This window comes from Emys orbicularis, chromosome 20, assembly GCF_028017835.1.
Source record: "Emys orbicularis isolate rEmyOrb1 chromosome 20, rEmyOrb1.hap1, whole genome shotgun sequence".
NCBI classification, from domain to species: domain Eukaryota; kingdom Metazoa; phylum Chordata; order Testudines; family Emydidae; genus Emys; species Emys orbicularis.
In genome coordinates this window covers 5,876,855-5,902,686 of record NC_088702.1, presented here as the reverse complement: position 1 = coordinate 5,902,686, position 25,832 = coordinate 5,876,855, and the positions used below count along the sequence as shown (strand labels likewise).

Here is a 25,832-nt window from a genome sequence, read left to right as displayed (position 1 = left end):
AAGCAGTCCCTGGAGAGAGAGCAGCAGAGTGTGGCTGAGCAAAGGACATCAGGGGCTTTCCTCTAAGTCCTAAGGGCCTAAGCTAGCTAGAAATAAAGAGAATGGCTCCTAGGCTCAGATCTTTGAAGGGATTTAAATGCCAAAGTCCCCCTTGAGCAACAGCAGCCACTATGTGTGTGGGGTCAGGAATATATTGGAGCAGTGAGAGGGAGTTTCTAAATCTGGAAAGTCAGGGACGGCGGAAGCTTAAATCAGGGGGAGGAACGAGAGAAGGACAGCATGAGAGAGAGTGTGGAAAAAACAGTGAGAACCAAGTCACAACAGACCAGATCCTCAGGGGTGATTATGCATTGTTGGAAATTTGGAGCCTCAATGGATCTGGGACCTACAAACTTCCTTGAGCTCTGGATCAGGGCCTAGATGACGCTTACGCTTGGTTTGGTCTGTGAGTGTCCAGGGACACCTCAGCAGAACCTTCCCTAGAAGAGGGGGATTAGCTGGCGTCGCCTTTATTCAGTGTAGCTGCCAAAATCATGAGATTGTCTTAAAGATCATGAGATTTTTTTTAAATAATAGTAATTTGGGGATCTTTTTCTCTGTCTCCTGGTGTCATCGCCTTGAGGAGCTCCATTTTCGGGCTTTTCTCTGCAAACGCAAGGGCTAGAAATGTACCCCTATTTTTTTTAAATGAAAGCTGACTAGGGCTGGTTGGAAATTTTCCACAGAAACTGCTTTTTGATGGGGAATTGGGTTTTTGATCAAACGAAAATGTTCATGGAAAGATGTCAGCTTCCTACGGGAAATTCTGATTTTTCATCAGACACCAAATGCCTTAAAAGCTGCATAATTTGATTTGGAAATGTGGCTGCAGTGCCTCATGGGAATTGTAGTTCCGTTGCCTCATGTCCCCTAGGGGCCAAACTACATCTCCCATGATGCACCATGACCAACAACATCCATGAAGCACCACCTGCCATATCCAAGATGGTAGACTATCCTGCATAAAGGCATATATAGTCCAACTAGGTAGTCTTGACCTACACCTGAGGTTAGTATCCTGCCTAGTGCGTGTGCCTGCTAGTGCCTTCTGCTGGATGCGACATAGCATAACCACGTGGATTGGGAATTGGACTGAGACCCAACACCTCAAGAAGTAACTCTTCCACTCTGCTCAGCATTGATAAGGCCTCAACGGGAGGACTGTGTCCAATTCTGGGCACCACACTTTGGGAGACGTGAACAAATTGGAGAGAGTGCGGAGAAGAGCAACAAAAAGGATTAGAGGTCCAGAAAACATGGCCTCCTAGGACAGATTGAAAAAATTGGATTTGTTTAGTTTGGAGAAAAGACTGACGGGGGACATGCTAACAGTCTTCAAGTACATCCAAAGTTGTTATAAAGAAGAGGGTGATCAATTGTTCTTCTTGACCACTGAGGACAGGACAAGAAGCAATGGGCTTAAATTGCAGCAAGGGAGGTTTAGGTCGGACATTAGGAAAAACTTCCTGTCAGGGTGGTTAAGCACTGGACCAAATTAGCTAAAGAGGTTGTGGGAAATCTCCACTGGAGGTTTTTAAGAACAGACAAACTCATGTCAGGGATGGTCTAGATCAGGGGTCTCAACCTTTTTCTTTCTGAGACACCCTCCCCCCCCCCAACATGCTATAAAAACTCCACAGCCCACCTATGCCACAATAACTGGTTTTCTGCATATAAAAGCCAGGGCCGGCGTCAGGGGGTAGCAAGCAGGGCAATTGCCCGGGGCCCCATGCCACAGGGGCCCTCACGAAGGTACATTGCTCAGGCTTTGGCTTCAGCCCCGGGTGGTGGGGCTCAGGGCCCTGGGCTTCAGCCCCATGTAGTGGGGCTTCGGCTTTCTACCCTGGGCCCCAGCGAGTCTAATGCTGGCCCTGCTTGGCGGCCCCCCTGAAACCTGTTCGTGACCCCCCTGGGGGTCCCGGACCCCTGGTTGAGAACCACTGCTCTAGATAATACTTAGCCTGGGCTCAGGGCAGAGGACTGGACTAGATGACCTCTTAGGTCCCTTCCAGGCCTACATTTATATGATTTCTATAACGCAGGGGGGTTACCGGCGCCAACACACAGAAAGGACGGAAGTGTGGATGAATTCCAGAGTGGACACCTCTCTGGAAGATGCTCTAGTCAAACACAAGTATTGGGCTCTACACAGGGCCCAGGGTAATTAGGTGACATTCTCTGGCCTGTGTTATCCAGGAGGTCAGACTAGATGATCTAATAGATTGTAAAACCAGAAGGGACTATTAACCCAGGCACAGCTTTTGCTGCAACATTGAGATTTAGGAGCTTGGCACAGAGACATGAGCCCGAACCACAGCTACGTAGGAGCATAGGACTGGGAAGGACTGCCTGGGTCATGGAGTCCAGGACTCTGCTCTCCCAGGCAACCGTGGCCCAGCATCTCTCTTCGATCTGGACTTTGACTCCCTGAAGTTGCAAGGAGTCAGGTTCGGGGGTTTGGTTTGGGACCATCTCTAGTTGTGAGTGGCCCCGGGGAGAATCTGTGATCTTGGGCAAAATTCCAAGGTTCAAACGACACAAATTATGACCAGGTGTCACATTTGCCTGGGTCCTGCCACTGAAGCAGCTGAGTTACTTCCCATCAGTGGCTCCTACACACGGCACCCCGTCACACAGCACACACAGACTCATAACCACACACACGCACACGCTCACAAAAACCACCCAGACACCTGGAGAGAGGCACAACCCACCCACTTACAAAATATATTCACACAGACACACCCTGCCCACTCACACACAGACTCGCCCACTCACAAAACACACTCACAAACCCACGGCAACCCCCTCCTCACAAAACAGGTTCAACATAGACACACAACGCTCCCCCTTCGTCAAACCCACTCACACAGACACCCACACCCACCCACAACACGCCCACTCACAAAACACACACACAGACATCCACACCCACCCACAACATGCCCACTCACAAAACACACATACACAGACATCCACACCAACCCACAACACGCCCACTCACAAAACACACACACAGACATCCACACCCACCCACAACACGCCCACTCACAAAACACACACACAGACATCCACACCCACCCACAACACGCCCACTCACAAAACACACACACACACAGTCACACCCACCAACTCCACTCACAAAACACACACACACAGTCACACCCAACAACTCCACTCACAAAACACACACAGTCACACCCAACAACCCCACTCACAAAACACACACGGAGACATCCAGACCCACCCACAACACTCCCACTCACAAAACACAGCCTGCACACCCACTCACAAAGCACACGCGCACACAGACATACAAAACACCCACTCACATATGCAAACATAAACAAACAGCCTATAAGCCATGGAGCTTTTTCTCCTACAGTCAAGGAAGAAAGAGATGCAGAAAACACATTGTTGATACTTCTAATTTTAGATACTCTAGAGTCGCTCCGAAAATTTGCTGATGGGGCGGAGGGCAGAAAAGGATCTAGATCGATAGATTAGCTAGACCATTAGATTACATTAGATAGTTCTGCCCAGAGCCAGCGTCTCGCCAGTCCTCACTGATTTATCCCATCCCATGATGACTAGTCTCCATCTGTCAGCAAGTTTACTGTCAGTGGAATTAAGGGTGGGGGGAGGGGAGGAGTGAAAATTGCCTGTCAGTAAAATCTGTTAAAAATAAATTTATATGTCAGTATAAAAAAAAAGAAAGAAAATGGCAAGATTCCCTAATGAGATTGTTATCTTCCCTTCTCTCTCGGCCCCCTCATCCAGATTTTCAAAAGGGAATCAGTAAAGACACTGATATCAGCAACGAACTGTCAAGTCCCATTACTTCTTCCCACAAGCAATTGACCAGGAGGGTAGCAGGAGGAAGCATCTTGCAACCTGGTGGATCCCAGGTGTGTCAACCCAGCAAGGGGATGTTCTGTTTCGCTCGTTTCACAAGTCTGCGGCCACTGTTGGCGGATTTCGTCATCGCTTTAGTACCTGGATCGCTGGCCCATGCAGCCATTTAAATGCTGGCCTACTGGTTTATTTTGGGAGTCCTGGCATGCTTGGGCGGATAATTAACAGTGCCATCTGCAAATGTGGAAAGCAGCCCCCTGAAAAACGAAATGATGGCATTTTAGAGAAGGATGCGCTGGGGGAGGAGAAGGAGAGACCCAGTGTTGACTGGACAAAGTTTCAGAGAGTTTAAAAATAAAATTCCCTGTGTCTCCAGCTGCGATTCTGCGCCGATTCGGCGCTGAGAAGGCAAGCATCGAGTCCGCGCTGATTGTGTAATGCAGGGTCCTGGCAGGGATACCGTCAATGGACTCCTGATGTTCACATATGATAACTGCACCTCATGACCCTAACAGGGATCAGGGCCTCACTGCATGGATTGACCTGGGACAGTCCATATACCCATCACACCGACACACAGCACAGACTCAGGGGCAACGAATACTCCACATGTACACACACAAAAGCTCCCACTCATGTATACCACATATTCACTGACATGACACACTCACACAAACACACAATATACCCACCCAGAACACCCCTCCACACTCAGGCACACAACAGGCCCACTGACACAACACCCCCTCCAGTCATGCACACAACACCCCCACTGACACAATACACACAGCCCTCCCACCCACAATGCCCCTCCACACTCATACACACAATGCACCCACTCACAACACAGACACCCACAACACCCCTTGTGCACACAACACAACACACAACACCCCCACCTACAACAGCCCTCCATACTCATGCACACAACATATCCACTCACCACGCACACACACCCACAACATGCCCACCCACAACACCCCTTTTCCCTGGTGCGCACAACACACCCACTCACATCGCACACAGACACACAACTCCCCCACCCACGACAGCCCTCCAAACTCATGCGCACAACACTACCATTGACACCACACACAGACACACAATACAACACACTCACTCACAACACACAAGTCAAATAAGCTCCATGCAAAGGTTCCTTTGTGTCAGCATTGGCTGGATAACGGGATTCTGTGTCTTAATGAGCCAGTTGCAATGTGAGTGAGGGTGTTGCTACAGGGGGTGTCGGAGGACAATCGATAATTTGGGGGTAAGTTTGCGGTCAGTAGCTAGATGCTATGTGAAAGGTTGTTCTACTGCCAGGGGGCCAAAGCTAAGATCCTTAACTCTTTGTGAGCCAGGGCCGAGAGAAGCAACAGAGGGGAAATGCGTTCCATTCACAATTGGGACAGCTCATCTAAAGTGCTAGTGACTTGACTAACAGCAAGGTGGTGATTGCCTCTTGAACTGGGGGAGAATCCAACCCCCATATTTACTGGGCTGGGTGGGGGGTGGTTTTTCTGTCCTGAGAGAATTTTTGAGATTTCAAAAAAAAAAAATTCCCATCCTGAATCAGGACACATGTCAAAATCTCAAAATATGTCATCAACCAACCAACCAACCAACCAACCAACCAACCGAAAGAGTCCAGTTTGGGTCAACTGAAATCTTTTGTTTCACTTTGGATTCTTTTCTGAACCTTTCTTTTCCTATCAACTAAGTTCAATTTCCAAACGAAAACTCGGTTTGACGCAGAAAAGCCAAACGTTCCCTTTCGAAAATGTCAAAACGGGACCTTTTGACGATTCCAAAACCTTTTTTTTTTTTCAATATTTTTTCATGTTGGAAAATTTGTCAAACCCGGCCTTTTCCCTCCAACGGGTCCGGTTTCAACAGATTTGCAATTTCCAGCGAAAAACATTTTTGGCCCTTTCTGGTCCTCCCTGGCACCAGCTGTGTCTAAGGAAGCGGGCTTGCCTTCGGGGCGATCTCTCTTGTATCCGGTCTTTGTCGTGCGTCATCTTTTTGGATCTAGGGTTAAGGTTACTCTCAGCCACTTGCTAGATCTTTTCTTTTAGGGCCAGGTTTTCAAAGGGCTCAGATCACATTTAGGGCCCTAAATAAGTGGCCAGATTTTCACATCTCGCAGGCCGCTTTGACAATCTCAGCCAAAAGGCATTAGCCGTTCACAACAGCCTATAGCGCAGTGCTCTGACTTTACAAAACCAACCACCCTTTGGTTTTACCCACCGAGAGGTGGACGGAACCAGAATCTGTGAACTGTGGACCTTGAGTAGATCCAGATCTCAAACTACATGTGGATCCTACTCTTGATCTGGATTTGGACCTGGAGCCATGCCTTGAATGGATCTGGATCCAAGCCTCGATCTGGATCTGGTCCTACGTACAAACCTTGATCTGGATCCAAGCCTTGATCTGGATCAGGACCTGGATCCTAACCTTGACCTGAACTTCCCAGACGGGGGCCCCGCTCACCATCCCTGTTCCCCCAAAATATCAACCACCACACAATAACTGCAGCTGGTCCTGGGCCCTCCATTGCCGGTCTGTGCAGAACTCTGCACCTGACTGACTTTAATCTGAGCCCATGCTGTTCGCCCATTAGTCTGGACGATGCTCCAAGCCAGGCAATCCTTCCCCTGCTGCACTCCGAAGCCTGTGCCAGCCGCCACGTTTACCTGCCGCCGCGGGGAGTGAGGAAATCCCCTGCGGCGGAGGTCAGAGGAGTCAGAGGTGCAGTCTGGTGCATTCCAGCTCAGCTAAATTTGTGGTAACGAACAGTGCCAGCCACCGAATCCTTGTCAGTTCCTCTAACGCTTGGCTTGCTGCAGGGACAGTCTGACGGAGACTTCAGAGTGCAGGCCTGCAGCCCCTGCCTGCTTTCAGTGCCAACAGCAAGACCTCTAGTACCTTTCATGCACTGATCCCAGCGCACTGCCGCAAAGGGCGGGGCGCTATTGACTCCCACACTTTACAGATGGGGCCCAGGGAGGCTGAAGGGGGAGACCCCCAAAAGTGCCTGCAGAATCCAGCCCACCGGCCGCCCGGGGCTGGATTCTACGTTTTTTCGGGGCTTTGGAAAATCTGCCTAAAGAAAGGCACCGAAAGACAGCCCTGATTGAGCTAACCACTAGAGCACACGCTTTGGGAGCAAAATGCAGGGGCTCCCTTGAGGAAGGATAGCCGACTGGTTAGGTGCCGACCTGGGGTCAGACCTTGGTCAACTCACTTAGCCGCTCTGTGCCTCAGTTTCCCCATCTGTACAATGGGGATAATAACCCTGCTCTGCCCCACCGGCGGGGGGAGGGGTTGTGAGAACAACTGCATTAGGGTGACCAGACAGCAAGTGTGAAAAATCATGACGGGGATGGGGGGTAATAGGAGTCTATATAAGAAAAAGACCCAAAAATCGGGACGGTCCCTATAAAATCAGGACATCTGGTCACCCTAAACTGCGTCCAGCATGAGCCATCTTTGTTGCCAGGCATCATAGCGGGATATAGCCCCAGAGAGAAAAACCTGAGCCAGGCAGCTGCTCTGCAGTGACCTCCCCAGCCCATTAATAACACAGCTTAGTTCTTCTTATCCAGTGCACGTTCTCCAAGCAGGCAAGCATCACCCGCCCTGCGCTACAGCGGGGGAAACCGAGGCACAGAAAGGGGCGGTGGATTTGCTCAGCATCCCCCAATAGCAGAGCTGGGATTGGAATCCAGCTCTCCTGGTGGCCAGGCCAGCACGCTACCCACCAGGCTACACTGCCAGTAGTAAGTAGTCGCGCTCTTCTCTTGCTATCACGGGAGAGGGAACCACGGCCGACTCCTCGTTCTAAACTGAAACCCGGCCCGCCGCGGATTCTCCAAGGTCGCCTCTTTGCCGGCAGCTAATTTATAGTCCTGACATTAAAGAACCAGACAAAATCTGGCAACTGCGTGCCAGGTGGCTTATAGATTATACTAGAATTTATCATCCGCTGCTCGGTGAGACCAGCCATGTCAGCCCCACCCTGCCTGAATGCCCGGGGGGGGGGGCGGGTGGTTGGGGAAGAAAGAGCTGGAGTCTCCCATTAGCCAAATGGGCCAGGGCTGGAGGTCGGAACCTGCATCACCCCAGCTTTTAATTGGGGTCAGGTTTAAGAGTGGCCTTGTCACTGCAGAGGGCCGGGCTGGGAAGCAGCAGCCGGCCCTGCTAGGGAAGTGGGGATGGCGGATAGCCGCGAGAGCTCAGAGACGCCCAGGCTAAATGGATTCCTTCCAGAGGCAGGTCTGACCTTGAGACGAGCTGCCCATCGCTGTCGGGTGTGAGCCTGTTTGATTCATTTCCTTGTTCCATGGGATGGGGGAAACCCAGCTCTGGGGCGTGTTTTAATATAGAATAAAGCTGAACTTCTTCAGATGCATGGAGTGGGGGGTTTACCCACGAAAGCTTCTGCCCAAATAAATCTGTTAGTCTTGAAGGTGCCACCGGACTCCTCATTGTTTTTGTGGATACAGACTAACACGGCTACCCCCTGATACTTAAAATGTCTGTGCCCCCAGGCCCCACCTTAGAGATGCGGGCGGCAGCCCGCCTTTTCTCCCATCCTTTGTGTCTCTCGCTGTGTCTGTTCCGCTCGCGTCCAGCTTTGCCTCTGACTATTCTCATTGGCTTTGCTCGATGAGGTTAGCAGAGGCTGCCCGGCCCAGTGGGTAGCGCACTGCACTAGGCTTCAGGAGATCGGGGTTCTACCCTTGCTGCTGATCTTCTGGGTGACTTCAAGCAGCTTACTTTGCCTCTCCGTGACTCAGTTTCCCTTTCCACACTTTGTCTATTTAGATGGCTATTTAGGGCCGGGACTGTCTCTCTGTGCAGGCTGACATAACTACATCACTCAGGGCTGAAATGCTGGGCTGGAAGAGTCCTTGAGAGGTCAGCTAGTCCGGTCCCCTGCACTGAGACAGGACTAAGTATTATCTAGATCACTGCTGACAGGTGTTTGTCTAACCTGTTCCTAAAAGCCTCCAATGACAGAGATTCAACAACCTCCCTAGCTAAATTTTTCTAGTGCTTAACCACCCTGACAATTAGGAAGTTTTTCCTAATGTCCAACCTAAATCTCCCTTGCTGCAATTTAAACCCGATGCTTCTTGTCCTGTCCTCCGAGGTTAAGAAGAACAATCTATTACCCTCCTCTTTATAACAACCTTTTATGTACTTGATGACTGTTGTCATGTCCCCTCTCAGTCTCCTCTGCTCCGTACTAAACAAGTCCAATTCTTTTTTAATCTTTCCTCATAGGTTCATGTTTTCTAGACCTTTAATCCTTTTTGTTGCTCTTCTCTGGACTTTCTCCCATTGGTCCACATCTCTCCAGAAGTGCGGTGGCCAGAACTAGACACAATCCTCCCGTTGAGGCCTTATCAGTGCTGAGTAGAGCGGAAGAAAATTACTGCTCGTATCTTGCTTACAACGCTCTTGCTAATACCTGCCCTGTGCAACGTAGTTAGCTCGACCTAATCCCCAGTGTCGATGCAGAGGTGGATTCATGACATGGATGGAAAAACTCCTCCCACGGATGTAGGAAGCACCGCTGTAGTTTAGACATACCCAAGGTGTCTGCGCAGCGTTGATCTCAATTCACCCCTCTTCAGGCAACCATAACACTGAAAATAACCATAGACCAGGTCAAAGCAGCCAAATACATAAAGAACCAGCTGGCAAATCTTCACCCAGCCCCCAAAACTTTTCCTGAGGTTTGAAAAAGTTTGAAGTCACTTGGGAATTTTTCCCCCCTACCCTAATTTTTTCAACCTTGCAGCTGCTGGGACCCAGAAGGGGAAAATCTCATAAGAAAGGCTTGTCCTGCAGGATTCTCATCTCGTTCTGGTAGATCCAAGAACACGGGGGTGGGAGGGGGGGGCAGAGAGGCAGCTGAACCTCAGGTGCTGATCCAAATTGAGTCAAAGATCCTGGCCCTTTAAGGGCGTCCCATCATGGGACCATTTCTGGCCCCTGTTCCTGTGCTATCTAAAGGTTATAAATGAGTTGCAAGGGGCCTTGGGAGAATTCCCCTGGTGCAGGAGCAGTGTTGGGCTGACATAAGTGGCGTGATGCTGCCCCACTATATAGCCCTAGCATTGGGGGGTATGCCAGTGGTGGGGGGAGTTGCTGGGTGCAAGGGGCAACACACTGTGTGGGATTGTTCTGGGCCCTTATGTAGCCAAAGGGAGGCTGATGCAAGTTAGAGCAGCCCCGTGGCTGCTCTAATTTTACACTGGAGGCTGTTTGCTGCTCAGAATCCACAGCTCCCCCTGCACTGAATCTTCTGGGCTGCATTTTCATAAAGAGGCAACACAGGATTGGGCCCTGTTTAGGTTTGGCTTAGAGCTGGCTGGAAAATGGCTCTTTTACTCCACAAAAAATATTGAGATTTCGAAGGGTTTTTTTGGTCCCAAGTTGAGGCGACAAGCCAAAAATTCAAAATGTTTCAATCAAAACATTGCTCTTTTGATCCATTCCCAATATTCTCTTTTGATGTTGATCCTCATATCTATGAAGTCGCTTGGAAATGAAAAATCTGCGCTCCCCCTTCCGAGAACGTTGAAATGGGATGTTTTCAAAACTCTTGTTTTCCTCCAGGAATTGTTGTCAAAATCGATACGATTTCGCCCCTCTCCCACAAAACATTGGGTTTTCTCAAAATGGTGTTTTCCAATGGGGCGGGGGGATGTTTTGATGGAAAATTTGCAACCAGCTCTGTTTTGGGTCCAGCTTTCTAAGGAAAGCAGAGAGCGATGGGATGGGAGGGTCTCATATTTATGACCTGCTATGGTATTAGCTCTCTTAATGTGTGAGTGAAGGATTAGCTGGGGGAGGCTCTTCTCCATTAGCAGATTAGTGACTCCATAATGCAGTTTATAAATTACACCATGTCATGTCCTACATTAAGGCGGGGGGGGGGGGCTGTGCAGATAGACGGTGACCTCTCCCATCTCTCCATTAACTTTGTTGTCCAACCATTTCTGGCATAAGATCGTCTCTAGCGGAGGAGCGTTTGCCAAGTGCCACCTACCAAACTGGAAAGCACCCCGTTAAACTGGGCTTGGTTAAAACCAAGACTAGCAGGCCTCGCAGAAGGGCTATGTAGTGGTTAGAAGAAAGGATGGGGAGTCAGGACACCCGGGTTCCATTTCCAACTCTAGGATCAAAGTCTTCTCCAGTGGCTAGAGCAGAGGATAGGGTGGGAGTCAGAGATCCCTGGGTTTTGTTCCTGCAGCTGGGAGGGGTGTGTGATTTGATGGGTTAGCACAGGAGATGGAATCATGGAATCAGGAATTCTAATACTTCTAACAACATCTAAGTGTCAGTCCTCAGGATGCCTGGGTTCTCTTCCTCGCCCTTGCCACCGATCTTGGCCAAGTTTCAGTGCCTCAGTTTGCCTAACTGTAAAATGGGGATAACAACATTTACTCACCAGCCACCACCTCGCCGCAGAAGCTAGAAGGCTTAAATCCCTGTTGTAAAAGCACCTGGCGACGGCGAAAGAGAAAGCCCTGTAGCTGAGGAAACTTTTGCACAGATCCAAAGCTCGAAAGACAGAAATAACTTTGTGGAAAGAGAGAAAGAAAAGCAAAGAGAGGTGGCTGCCTCTTTGTAACATAATTTGTGGGGTTTTTGAATTTCCCCTGCAATTGGGACTAATTGCTGAACATATGCAGGGCTAAATGGAACCGTTCCCCCTTCAAAGTCCATCTGCTACGTTTCTCTTTCAGGCACACAATTCCTCACCCCGAGGTTGTGGCCCTGCGATCATTTCCATGAGAACGGCTGATGCAGAGCGAAGACGCACTCACGGTGACGCACGGTTGGCTGGTTGTGTGGTGGTGGGGAGGGGGAGTGAAAAAAAGAGAGCGGGAGAGGATGGAGCCATATGCTGCAATCCACCAGCGTTTTGCAACCCCTTGGTGGCTGTGGGGAGTGGTGAGGGTGGTTCAGTGGGGGGGGGGGCACTCTTCCCTCTAGAATGAAGTTATGGGGCTGCGCTGCTGACGGAGACATAAACACAAGCCACTGGCAGGTCACTAAAGATCCCAGGGCATTTTTTTGCCTGTCAGGGTTGGGTGTCCTGTCCAATTCCAGCACATGTAATTGCATGGATTCATCACCCCCCCCCTCCCCACCCCGCAATGGGATAGGGCCATGTTCCTGTTCCCATTTTATGGATGGGAAAACCGAGTCATGCAAATCTGTGGTAGGGCTGAGATTAGAACCCAGAAGTCCTGATTCCCTAGCCCCTTCTTTGATCAGTAGACTGCTTTCCCTAGACGCTATGGGGATGGCTACACTGCATTGTAAACCTGGGTTACAATTGCTGGACATTTGTCTCCCAGCTGTGCTAACGCATCCATATTGCACTCCGCAGACCTTCTGACTCGGGTCTTTGGCTTGAGCTGCATCCACACTGCAAACTGACAGGGCTTGGACCCGAGCCACAGTGCAACTAGGGCTCTAACCCACCCCCCTAGTAGGGTGCTAGGACCCAAGTCCTCAGTGGTTTCTGACCCAAGTCAGACTGATTTGTGTGTGGACCGAGACAGGGTTTGGGCTCAAACCTGAGTCTGAGCCTGGGCTTAGCATGCAGTGTAAACATACCCCCGGAGTCCAACTCCAGTCACTAAACCATGCTCCCTCACCAAGTCCAGAGCAGCACCCAGGTGTCTCGTCTCCCAGCCCTCCTGGCTGTAACCACTAGCCCCACATTCCCTCTAGCAGCCAAGATTCCTGACTTCCCGGCTACTAGTCTAACCCCGTTCCCACCCGGAGCTGGGCCTAGACCCCAGGCATCCCAACTCCCGTTCCAGTGCATCAGCCGGAAAGACCATCATTCCCTCCCACCAAAACCATTGTCCGTGTTGGGCCTTGTCCCTCGTGAAATGCCTCCTCGGTCCTATTCCAGTAGCAAAGCAAAGACACGTGCTGTGAGTCGGAGGAGCAACCCTGCGGCTTTGCCACCCCACAGCTGCTTCCTATCACCCTAGATGCATTCAGCTGTGCTGTTCACACTAGAGGAACCTCAGCTCCCCTTGAAACACTTCCTTTGATTTGTTGACTTTATTTCCTTCTTGATTAGGAATCTGATTCTTTCCCCCCCTCCCCCACTTCTCCAGAGATCTCTGCAAACTAGCTTTCCATTTACGTCCCAAGGGACGAGTGGACTGCTTGACAATTAGTCGAGTGGGCCATGCTCCAGGCCAGAAGTAGATGCACTTGAGGGCCGATGAATCGTTTTGGTGGGTTGTCTGTTTTTTAAACAGGGGAGCAGATGTTTGTACTGTGCAGAAGAGGGGTCAGAAATATCATGATTCTGGAAATCCTCTCACATTTCCATAGGGCTTTGTATCCCAAAGAGACCCTTGGGATATAGGATCAGCCAACGCTTTGCTGAAATGCAGCCACCTCTGGGCTGGGATGTGGCAGATGTTTACACGGGGATTGCGCCTCTGAGCAAGGGCGCTGGAACAATTTTTATAGTGGAGGTGCTGAGAGCCATTGAACCAAACTGTAAACCCTGTCTATGATGGAAACCACTTCAAACTAGGGGGTGCTGCAGCACCCCTACTTCCAGCACTTATGCCCCTGAGGCTAAAATGCAGCCACCTCTGGGGTGGGATGTGACAGCTGTTTATACAAAGATCATTCCCCCGGCACTGAGATGCAGCCACCTGCTTGTGAACATTTCCTGCAAAGTTATATTTTTCTAGTTTGTAGAATGACGGGTTCGTCTTCAGAGCAGTGGGATCTAGTGGGCAGAGCTCAGACCTGGACTCATGAGACCTGGGTCCTACACCCTTCTCTGCTGGCAGGTGACCTTGGGCAAGTCACTTCCTGACCCGGTGCCTCAGTTTCCCCATATGGACAATGGAAATAATAATTACTGACCTCTTTGGCAAAGTGCTTTGAGATCGACTCAGGCAAAGCACTAGGTGAGAGCTAGGTGGGGGTATAAATGCAGCGTGGGAGCGTAGTCTATATAACGGGGGTGTCTGACTTCTCATGAACCATCTGCGCTAGAAGATGCCGCCTGGAAAGATGGGACGCTGGCCTTGCTGCTGGTGTTGAGCAGGAACGTTTAGCTCCTGTGGTTCATTAAATAGCAGGCCTGAAATGGGTTGCTGGTACCTGGGATCAGGTGAAAATCACTCCACGTCCCCTGCCCCTATTCTGAGGGCTGTACAGCCCCATACTGTGCATTGTGAGATACACGAAGGCTCCTTTCACCGTCCCTAAGGGGCCTCTTTAAATGGTTTCAAAGACCCAAACCGAATAGAAACAGGATAGGGGAGCATCGGGCCCCTACCGTGGCGGGCTCCCAGCTGGGCTCCCGGCTCACCCCAGGCCTTCCCGCAAGGAAATCCTATTTAATCCCTAAAAGGTTCCCTACGTGGAATCGCTATGGGGCTGGATGACTGAGCTGCTTGGGTTTCCCGGGGGGGCCCTTCTGGCCCACCCCTGCCACCTCTTGTGGGGAAGCTGTGGGCAACGCTGTTAATATGCTGCTAAACTGCCCTGAGGGGATCCGAATTTGCAGGAGCGCTACAGATTATACACACACACACACACACACACACCCCCTGCTGCCACCACTGATCATGTCACAAGAGATTTCCCCGGGAGTGGCCTGTACGTGGCAGGTGTCACTAAGTCAGCAGCCTTTGCAGTATGACGTTTTGCATCGCTGTCACGCCACGCTGCAAAGCCAGCACCATCCCATCAGGCTGCAGTGCCACTGTATCGCAAGGCCGTGCCCCCCGCTCCCGCCGTGAAAGCTCACGGCAGGGGGATGTTGCATCAGCCTGGATGCAATGAAACGAGGCAGGGACTCAAACCTGCTTCCTTTGCAAACTCCCCTTAAAGCAACAGGCCCTCGGCAAAACCAGGCCCATTCCCCCCAGCCCAGGGAGGGGGATGAATTTTGCTCCGACCTCGCTTTGACCTTGTCAAGCCTCAGGGAGGAGAGTGGGTCCCTGGTTTTCTCCCTCGGAAGCTTTCATCACGCCCTATAAACCATCCCCTTCTGACACAGCTCCTTCCAGCTGGCCTGCGGGGGGTTGTTGTAACCCTCATCTGCCCTGCCCCCAGCAAACACCTCCCGCTCCCAGGGGCTTCGTCCGGGCCCCCATCAGATACCACTGTGCTAAGGGCGTCGGTCCAGATCCTCAAATGGGAGTCAGCGTCTAGACAAACAGATGGGTCCTCTCCTCTCCCAAGGGGGTGAGGCAGGACAAGGCTGGCTTTAATGCACAGGGGGAGGTAGAAGGAATATCTAACATACACACACATGCTGCACTGCCGCTGGATTTTACATCAGGGCTGGAAATTATTACAGCCCTTCGTAACCTGTGAGGTCAGGCAAACAAATACCGAGGTGAGGTTGACCCATCCTCAAGCTTCAGGGCAGGAACTGGGGGCTCTGGGAGAGGAGGGTCAGGAAGAAATTATTATGATCATTTATTATTTGTATTACAGTAGCACCTTGGAGCCCCTGTCACACACCAGCCTGCACTAGGTGCTGTTCAAACCCAGAACAAAAAGGCAGCTCTCTGCCCCAAAGAAATTGCAATTTAAGTACATTATTTTTACAGGCAGGGGCCCATTGTGCCGTGCAGACATGGAGGAACAGACAGTCGCCTCTCTGAAGAGTTTACAGGCTGTGTACACAAAGGGTGACCAGCTCTGTTTTACACCTGGGGAAACTGAGGCACAGAGAGAGGGCGTGATTTGGCTGAGGTCACTCAGAGAGCCTGTGGCTGAGCCCAGACCTGGGTCTCTCGAGGGCCAAGCGAGTATCGGAGCTACCAGAGTATCCGGCCTCTCTCAAGAAGGATGCGTGGGGCACGTTCCCCTCTTCTAGAGCATCCAGATCGGTTGGTCGTTAGGGTCAGGTGGGCCGGGCCACTCCCGTGATGGACTCTTGTCTTCCTTCAGCGCCCGACTCCTTCATCCTCCTCAGTGACACAGCTCACCCGGAGCAGCCGTGGGGCGCGGTCCCACCAGCGGCTGTGGTTCCCACCCACTCGTCCGTTCGGGTCCCATCCAGCCCCTCCCTCACCCCATAACCATGGAGCCCAGATGCCCACCAAGGAGCGTTTACCCGCACAGCAAGGGGAAGGGACGCAGGCACCGAGGTGGGGTGTCCCTACCCCTGGCTGGCGCCATGAGGAGCAACAGCTGCATCTCGGCCACGCCTCGGCAGAGAAGGTGTTAACGGCCAGCCCTGGGCTGTCATGTTCCCTTAAGAGTCCCCGGCAGCGAGTCATGGTGATCGATGGATCGATGACCTCGCCTTGACCTTCACTTTGTGCTGGATCCAAGAGAGAGAGAGGCCGAGGGGGCAGAGACATCGGGAGACCCTCCTGCTTCTTCCCCCACAGACAGACGGCAGCCATCAGTGACTGAGCGAGCCGGGTTAAAACCAGTCTGTGGATCATCCAGAACCCCTTGGCGTCTTCGTCAGAGCCAGGCTGTCCTGAAGTGCACAGCTGTGTATTAGCATGTTTGACGGCCTCACTGTGATTGTGTGCACACGCTTGTGTGTCTACACACGCATGTGCGCACTTGTGTCTACACGCGTGACTGCATTTGTGTAGGACTACACGGGTGTGTTGTGATGCCAAGCACTAGCTCTTTTCATCAGCAGATCTCAGCGCACTTTACAAAGGAGGTCAGGCTCCGTAGCTTGGGGAAACCGAGGCAGCGAGGGGCAGTGACTTGCTCACACCCACCCAGCAGCAGAGTGGAGAGTAGAATCCAGCTGTCATGAGCCTAAGTCCAGTGCTCTACCCATTAGCTCACCCTGCTCTGAAGACAGAGCCGTTCATTCGTGTGTGACTGTGGCGACATATACGTCTGGGTCTACGTGACACGGTGCATGGCTGGGCTTGTTTAGGTGCATCTGCGCGGCTAGGCTGCACATCCAGCCGCTCCCCCAGTGGGAATGGTCACATGCAGAGTCTAGGGCAAAGCCGGGAATCAAACCCTCATCTCCGGCCACCCAAGCCAAACACCTGGGCCTCAAGACCACCCTGCCTCCCACCCTGGACCCCATGCGCTCAGGGATATTTACAGGGACAAAACCAGGGAGCTGTTTGTTACTTTCCAATCTGACCATTCTTAGCTTAGCACCCAGAGGCAGAAGTTAAACCACGAGCCAGTGCCGTGATGAACCAGGCAAGCTGCGATGGATCCCCGCTCTGGCTCTCTCCCTCCCTTCCTCGTCTGTCTTCCTGGGGTTTTCTACTGTCACGTGTGGATGCTTCAGTCGTTGGGTGTCTCTCTGCCTTGCTGGATGCTCTGTTGATTCAGGGTTGGTTTCAGCCACTTGTTTAATGACCATCTTCATTCCGCCCAGGCCCTCCCATGCCGCATGGCTCCTGGGGTACTTTGGCAGGAGACTTAAACTGGTTGTGGTTGGTTTTTGCTTTTTTTTACAATACAGCGGGAAATTGAGGCACGCATCGGTTTCCTACAAATAACACAGCAAATTCCCGCTTCATTCCACGGGGCTGGGAAGAGAACCCAGGTCTCCTGATTCTCTGCGGCACATGCTACCTACCAGACCATGCTGTCTGAGAGAATCAAACCCTAGTCTATTTCCTGATTCTGCAACTTGGGTCCTTGGAAGAAACTTCAGAAGGGACCTTAGTGCGTAGAATGGCTGGAGGCCAGAATCTGGGGGGCGGGAGCAGAACATAGGAAGATCTTCTTTCCTGAACTCCCCAGCAAAGGTGAGCTTGTTCATTATCCGTGGTGCAGAAACTTGGCATTATTTATTCACATATGACTAGCTGTTGTCTTGCAGCTATAAATTATCGCCGGCATAAAAAAACACTTGAAGAGCTAATGCGAAGACTACAAATTAGCAGCAAATTTTTTTTTTTTTTTTTGTGATCGGCTGCGCCATTGGCGGAGTTCTTTAAAATGCCATTCTGTCTGGCATAATTGTATAGTAGGTATTTCCATTCAAGCAGCGAGAACGCCTCCTGAAAATATGAAGACTTGGTAAAATCTAATTGACAGGGAGAATAATAAGAGTTCAATGCCAAGCTGTTCGAGAGGGGAGAATGAGACTCCGGGATTCTTCAGTGGGGGAGACTGAGGTACAAAGGGAACAATCACACGCCAGCATTTTACCACATAAACTACAATAAGGCTGAACTTCGGATGAATACAGAAAAGGACGAGAGAGAGAGAGAGAGGGAGAGAGAGAACCAGGATAGATAGATGGTGAAGGGGGAAATAAAGTGGAAGAGAATCAGAGAGAGGAAGGGGAAGGTAAAACAGAGGAGGGAGGGCACAAGACGGGCAAGGAAGGACTGAAAGGGAAGCGCAACACGCTTCAATCTCCCTGGACACTCAATAACAGACTTAAAAGTGACCATTCTTCAACAGAAAAACTTCAAAAACAGACTCCAACAAGAAACTGCAGAACCCACGAAAGCTCATGCTCCAATACGTCTGTTAGTCTATAAGGTGCCACAGGACTCCTTGCTGCTTTTACAGATCCAGACTAACACGGCTACCCCTCTGATACTTGCAGAACTGGAATTCATTTGCAAACTGGATACCATCAGATTAGGCCTGAATAAAGACTGGGAGTGGCTGGGTCACTACAAAAAGTAATTTTCCCTCTGCTGATACTCACCCCTTCTTGTCAACTGTTGAGAATAGGCCACTTCCACCTTAATTGAATTGGCCTCGTTAGCACTGACACCCCCCCCCCAACTTGGTAAGGCAGCTCCCATCTTTTCATGTGCTGTAATATATATACTGCTGACTGTATTTTTCACTCCATGCATCTGACGAAGTGGGTTTTAGCCCAGGAAAGCTTATGCCCAAATAAATCTGTTCGTCTCTCCGGTGCCACAAGGACTCTTCCTTGCTTTTGCAGCTTCGAATGCCCTTCAGTGACTCCGGTGACTTCAGTGACTTCAGAGCTGGGTGGGAACCGGAGTTTCCCTTTTGCGGGAAATTCTCTGATGGCAACATTTGTTCCGACCGCCCAGCTGCGGAGGATGAAAATGTAAAGCTGGGGAAACCAGCGAATTTAAACCGGCCTGTGCCTGACAGGGTGGAGAGGTTGGGATGTCTCCCCAGCTACCCCTCTGGGATTTCAGGGCCATTATTTCCAGGCTCCTGATTTGAACGCAAATATGAATGAGTTCCGGGAAAGCCAGACGAATGGAGCCGATGGGGAAGAACTACTGAGTTAGAAAAGGAAAATCCGGGTTCCTTGATGCCCCCTCCCATCCAGCAGCTCCGATTCCCTTTTGGATTCATAATAAGCTTAATTCCCTGTTGAGTCAACAGCATGCTTCAGTGCTTCAGCCCTTCCCTTCCCGCTCCGAGGGGCTGGCCTCTGTCAAAGGCCCCGCGGGACAGGAAAGCCCTGTCCCTTTTCTTTACATTTCCCCCGATTAAATCCCCTCTTCGCCTGCCAGTTCGACACCCTCGGCCAGAGCCCGGGGTCACCCTGCCGGTGCACCGTGGTGCTGAGCATCAAAGGCTCTGCTGAAATCGTCAGCATCAGCACCAGTCTGGGAGTAGAGACCGGAGGTAGATTCACAGGGGGCTGTGGGGTTATTTACCATGGGCACCCCTGGGCGCCTCCAGCACCCATGGGCGCCACTCCCAATGGTTGGGACTCTGGAGACCAGGGTTCACTTCTGTGCTCTTCCAGACACTCGTTGGGTGGGTCCCGTAGCTGCTCTGTGGTCCTGCCCCATAAAACAGAGATACCAGCTCTGCCCTGCCTCGCAGGGGCACTGCGAGGCGACTGTGGGCAGGGCTCAGATACTATGGGGTGGGGGGCCACCTAAGACACAGCAAGCACCCTCAAGCTGGGACTGAACATTAGGGGCTATTTTAAAAATTGCCTGGAGACACTGAAACTTCTTGGGGGCTATTCCTGGCTCTACCACTGGCTTCCTGTGTGCCCTAGGACAATTCATAACTGATTATCACGGGTAGCATCTAGGAGCCCCAGGCATGGACCGACCAGGACCTCAAGGGGCCAGGGTGTTGTACAAAGACAGAACAAAACAAAGGGGTATGCCCCCCCAGGAGCTTGCAGCCTCAGTATCCCCAGGGATAAATTGAAAGGCCAGGCCGACCTGCTTCCCAAGGCTTGGAAGGATTCGATATGTATCGATAGGTGTCGGTGAATGTCAATTTCACCGCAGGCACAACACGCCCCCCCCCCCCCCCCCAGGAAAAAATATCACCCGGAACTTTACCGATCGGCAAAGTAAGAAAACTGCTGCTTGAAAACGTATGGGAGGCTGCCGTTAAATAATTACCGTCCAGAATGTCCCGCAGCGGTGAAACTTTAATCGATACAAAGTTGGGGGTGGGCGGGAGGTGAATGCTTAAAAGTGCTGCATGATTATGACCACGCAAATGGATCAAAATCAAGAAAAAGGCTTAAAATAAACGTCTACGTGATCCGTTGGAACGATAAAAAAAAAATCTAATTCTGCCAAGTCTTCGTACAAGACAAAGTGCTTTGAAATCAGCCAGGCCGCTGCCGCAGGCACCTCAAGGTGACAGAAGGAATATGAAGCCAGAAGAGGAGATTTTAGCCCCATGACGGGTCCAACTGTCTCCTGGTGAGCTCTCCAAACGCCATCCATCTTCTGGGGGAGGGGGGGGGAACCCTGCAACGCTAACTTCCAAACCCCTTCCATTCCCGTAAGTGGCCATTAATTCCCGTCGGATCGGCGCAGGAGTACAGTGCATGGAAATCAAATGACTTCATTGTGATTAAAGTTTATGGCCGCGCGGGGAGTGACAGGATGAATAATCATTGGCCACTTAGTGGAAAGTGGCGCTGAGACTTCAGCCCATTTGCGGCTGCCTCGGCAGAGATTTCGCTAGCCCACCAGGAGGGGCCCGATCCTGCCTCCCTCTTTTCCACAAGCCGCTTGAGCGAAATGCCCCCCTCCCCCACGGGCCGAAGGGGCCTCAGCCTTTTTGTACAAGGGTGAATTTCGCCCAGAGAAAGGGAAGGATCACAACTCCCAGTGGAAAGGCAGCCACCTCTGGGGCGGAACACAGCAGCCATTTAAACAGCACTGTGTGACGGTTTAGGACAGGAGAGACTCAGACCCCATCCTGGGGGATTTTGACAGAGGCAGAATGGGGATTTAACGTGACTGGGTTTTAACGTGACTGGGCTCCCTCAGAAATGGCCCACAGGCCTGCGAGTGCAGGTCCCTATTGTGCAGGCTTTATCTTGCTGTGGGCGCCGGGCGGCAGCTGACAGCAGCAAGAAAAGGGAGCCTGTCGTGTGCAAAAAGGCCCCGATGCAGCAGGGATTTCCCCTGATCTCTCTGCTTCTCCAGCCCAGAGAAAGGAGGGTCATGGTGAACGGCTGTGGGTAGGGGGGGACAGCCAGGTGGTGGGGACAGAGAGGGCAGAGCTGGGGATAGAGAGAAGGAAGAAGGAAGATTTGTATCACCCTCCTTCCTAGAAAAATCTCCAGGCCGTTTATGTTTCTCCTCATTTTCCTGCACTGCCCCAGCTGTCTGTCTCGGCCTACCACCTATCAAAAGAACATCAGAACGGCCCTACTGGGTCAGACCAAAGGTCCTTCTAGCCCAGTATCCTGTCTACCGACAGTGGCCAGTGGCAGGTGCCGCAGAGGGAATGAACAGAAGAGGTGATCCTCAAGTGATCCGATCATCCGTCCCCTGTCACCCATTCCCAGTTCTCTTCACCTCAGGCTGCATCTGCCCGAGGAGTGCTTGACCGGCACGCGAGACCAGCAAAGCGCTCCGAGTCTGGATGCCGCCCATCCCCGACAAGGCAGTTTTTGCCCAGGTTGAGTTTGATCCACCACACCCGAAGGAACCCAGCCAGGCTGGCCGAAGTGCGGCGTTGCTGGTCTAACTGCGTCTACACCGGCAGCTTCTGCCGGCAGAGCAAAGTCAGTCAAGGATCGCAGGCCTGCCCGGCAGAACTGGGCCAGGGGAAGCGGTGGTGTAGACCCAGCCTAAGATTGTTTGCTCTTCGGGGCAGGGATCAGCTCTTTCTTCCGTGTTTATACAGCTCCTGGCCCAACGGGATCATGGTCCTGGGACTGGGCTGTGGAGGCGCTACCATGACACAGATATTAAACAATCATCAGACTGAAAGAAAAGGGAAGAGCAGGACGAAAATTTCATCCAAACTTCTTTTCCGGGGATTTGGGTGCAGAAATGTCCATTTCGGTCAGACTTTTTTCCTGGATAAAATACATCTCTGTTATCGGTCATCATCCTGCAAACCCCTCCCCCCGCCAGCCTCTTAGCAGGTGGTGACCCTCCTGGGGAAAGGGTTTAAGTGGCTTTTGCTTATTCGGTGAGACAGACAATCCTCAGCCCGACTTAGCGAAAAAAAGCGAGCTGGGAGGGGCTCTTTGGGGAGAGAGGATCAAGGGTGTGGGCTGAGCAGTCTGGAGAGAGGACCCTAGAAGTAGCCCTTCAGGGACGAGGGCCTGCAGCTGAACCTGAAACTAGCTAGTTCAGTCTTTGGGCAGACGAATGAGCCCAGATGGGCTACAGCAAAACCTCCTGAGTGGCCAACCCTCCTGATTGGTTGAAGGGACCCAACAGGGCTGTTGTTAGCAGGTCGCTGGCTGCTCAACGTTTATGATCGCTCCTGTGTCTGCCTCATTCCCAGCCTTGCTCCAGCCCTACTTGGGTCCTGACTCCAGCTCTGACCCTGGACGTTGTTCCTGACCGCTGAATCCTGCTCTAACCACTAGGCCTGACCGCCCACATCCCAGTCAGGAGGCTTTCCTTCCCAACTGACCGCCCCCACCTCAGGCAAACAGCCCAGGCCTTGCAGCGGGAGGTTTGATTTCCTGTCTCCTTATCTCAGCTCCGACACCTGCCAGGCCTGTTAACAGCCCGAAGTGCTGCATGTTACGCATTGCCGTGGAGAGTCTGGCTCAAAGAAGCTGCATCGAAGGGGGAGGAGGGGGTAAATGGTCTGATGGTTTAGGGACTGGGAGTCCGAATTTCCTAGTTCTTTGAGGGAGTGGGGTTTAGTGATTAGACCAGGAGACTGGGAGTCAGGACGCCTTGGTTCTGTTCCTGTCTCTGCCACTCGCTGCTGGGTGACCTTGGGCCAGTCACATCTCCCTGTGCCTCAGTTTTCCCCATCTGTAAAATGGGGGTGATGATACTGACCTACCGGGAGTGCAGAGGGAAGGTGAAATGGTTCAGGGCGCCAGTCATTGATTTAGGAACCGGGCAAGGGGGCCTGGGAGCAGAAAGCTCTGTGCAGCCATCTGTTGCTTTGCTAAATAGACGCACGAAGGAGGCAAAACGCTTCAGGTCCCTTGGTTTTTTTTTAAATGCGTCCTTTAGGCGCAGCGCAGTGCAGTCCATATTCAACCCACTTCCTCACCGTGCTGGGCAACAGCAGCCTCCTCCCCATCTTCTTCGCCCCTGGCCTCCCCTTCCACCCCCCGACCCTGGCTGAGGTTGGAGAAGACCGAGTCCCACGCCTCCTCCAGCTCTCTCCGCCGCTCCTCGTACGCCTCCTTCTCCGCCAGCTGGTTGCCCTCCAGCCAGGAGCTGGCCTCCTCACACAGCTCCAACACCCTCTTCTTGGCCCGAACATCAAGGGCCTGGCCTCCCTCCGCAGCCCTCTTCAGGTGGAGAGCACACGACTCCAAAGAGTTCATGGCTGCGATCTTCTCCTGCTGCGCCTCGTCTTGTGCCCTGTGCTCCTCGGCCTCCCGCACCATCTGCTCCACCTCCTCTCTGTCCAGCCGGCCCCTGGTGTCGGTGATGGTGAGCTGGCTCGTGTTGCCAGTATCCGTGTCCCTCGCCGACACGGTCAGGATGTTGTTGGTGTCGATGGAGAAGCTGACCTGGATGACGGGCTCTCCGCGCAGCGCTGGGGGAAGGCCGCTTAGGATGAAGGTGCCCAGCAGGTGGTTGTTTTTACTCATGGATCTCTCCCCTTCGTAGACCTCGAACACAACCGTCTCTTGGTCGTCTTCCGCCGTGGTGAATTCCATGGTTTCCTGGGTCGGGACCGGAGAATTGCGTTTGACCACGGTGGCCATCACCCCTCCTACCGTGTCAATCCCCAGAGACAGCGGGGTCACGTCCAGGAGGAGCACGTTTTGCAGACCCTGGGACCTGTTGCCTGTCAAGATGGCCGCCTGCACAGCCGCCCCGTAGGCCACGGCCTCATCTGGGTTGATGTTCTTGCTCAGTTCCCGCCCACTGAAGAACTCCTGAAGCAGCGTTTGGACCTTGGGGATGCGGGTTGAGCCTCCCACCAGCACGATGTCATGGATCTGATCCTTGTTCATGTTGGCGTCCCGCAGCGCCTTCCCTAAGGGCTTTAAGGTGGCCTGGAAGAGGTCGGAGCACAGGTCCTCGAAGCGAGCCCGGGTGACGGTAGTGTGGAAATCCACCCCCTTGTACAGGGAGTCAACGGAGATGGCGGCAGCGGTGCCGGAAGAGAGCGTGCGCTTGGCCCTCTCGCAAGCCGCCCCTAGCCTCTGCATGGCCTTCTTGTCCTGGCTGAGGTCCTCCTTGTGTTTCCTCCTGAACTCCCGCACCAAGTGATCCACCAGCCGGTTGTCGAAATCCTCCCCGCCCAGGTGGGTGTCCCCCGCCGTGGCCTTCACCTCGAAGATGCCGTCGTCCACCCCGAGGATGGACACGTCGAAGGTGCCACCGCCCAGGTCGAAGATGAGGATGTTGCGCTTCCCTTCCCCTTTGCGGCTGGCCTCCAGGCCGTAGGCAATGGCCGCTGCCGTGGGCTCATTGAGGATCTTCAGGACGTGGAGGCCAGCGATCGTCCCAGCATCTATGGTGGCCCGGCGCTGGGAGTCGTTGAAATAGGCTGGCACCGTGATGACGGCCTGGGTGATGGGGCAGCCTAGGTAGGCCTCAGCCGTCTGCTTCATCTTGGCGAGCACTATGGCGGAGATCTCCTCAGGGTAGAAGGCCTTCTCCTTCCCCTTGAAGGACACCTGCACCTTGAGCTTCCCAGTATCGCTCACCACCTGAAAGGGCCAGTGCCTCGTGTCCAGCTGAACCGTGGGGTCCTCAACCATCCGGCCGATCAGCCGCTTGGCATCAAAGACGGTGTTCTGGGGGTTGAGGGCCACCTGGTTCTTGGCTGGGTCCCCCACCAGGCGCTCCGTGTCTGTGAAAGCCACGTAGCTGGGCGTGGTCCGGTTGCCTTGGTCGTTGGCGATGATCTCCACCTTGCCGTGCTGGCAGACCCCCACGCAGGAGTAGGTCGTGCCTAGGTCTATCCCCACGGCCGGTCCCTTGGCCCTACGCATGGTCGGGGCCGAGGCTGCAGTGCAAAAAGAGATCTGCTCCTGGGGCTTTCTGGAGACGCAGAACTGCTCCCATGGGTTGTTCCCTGCCCCTTGCCCCCACCTCAGTTGGTTGGTAAATTGACTTCCATGGGCCTTGTTCTCCTGGACAACCTATTAATATTGTCTCTGCCCCCAGCTGGGTGGCAGGAGCTTCCCCACCTCAGCTCCTCTAGGGACCTGACTGCCCTTACCTCGACACGTGTCACAATAGGGTCAAGCCACCAGCCTGCTGCTGCATCCTGCTCTTCATTAGGGCTTGCCACCCTTTGGGTGTTATTGGCAGCTCTGGAAATGGAGTATTCCCACTGTCCTACTAAAGCATGACTGTGCTGGGGGGGCAGGAGGCGGCCTGGGAGTGAATGTGAGAGGAGGCGGGGCGCATTGGGGCATCAAGGGGGACATGAACAGAAAGAGGGGACCTTGGGTCATATATAGGCTTGGCAGAATTCAATTTTGATATTTTTATAATTTCGACAGATGATATCGGTTTCTTTCAGATCTATATTTTTTTCCGATTCGCAGCCATTGAAACGTCACCGTTGTGTGA

The 25,832-nt window shown here is 52.5% G+C and overlaps 1 protein-coding gene across 1 annotated transcript; it reads right to left on the bottom strand.

Moving 5' to 3' along the window:
- Positions 1–23,323: 23,323 nt before the first annotated feature.
- LOC135892716 (heat shock 70 kDa protein 1A-like) lies at positions 23,324–25,246 on the bottom strand. Its single transcript, XM_065420510.1, has one exon. It carries the CDS (start codon positions 25,244–25,246, stop codon positions 23,324–23,326), a length of 1,923 nt encoding a protein of 640 aa, XP_065276582.1.
- Positions 25,247–25,832: the final 586 nt, after the last annotated feature.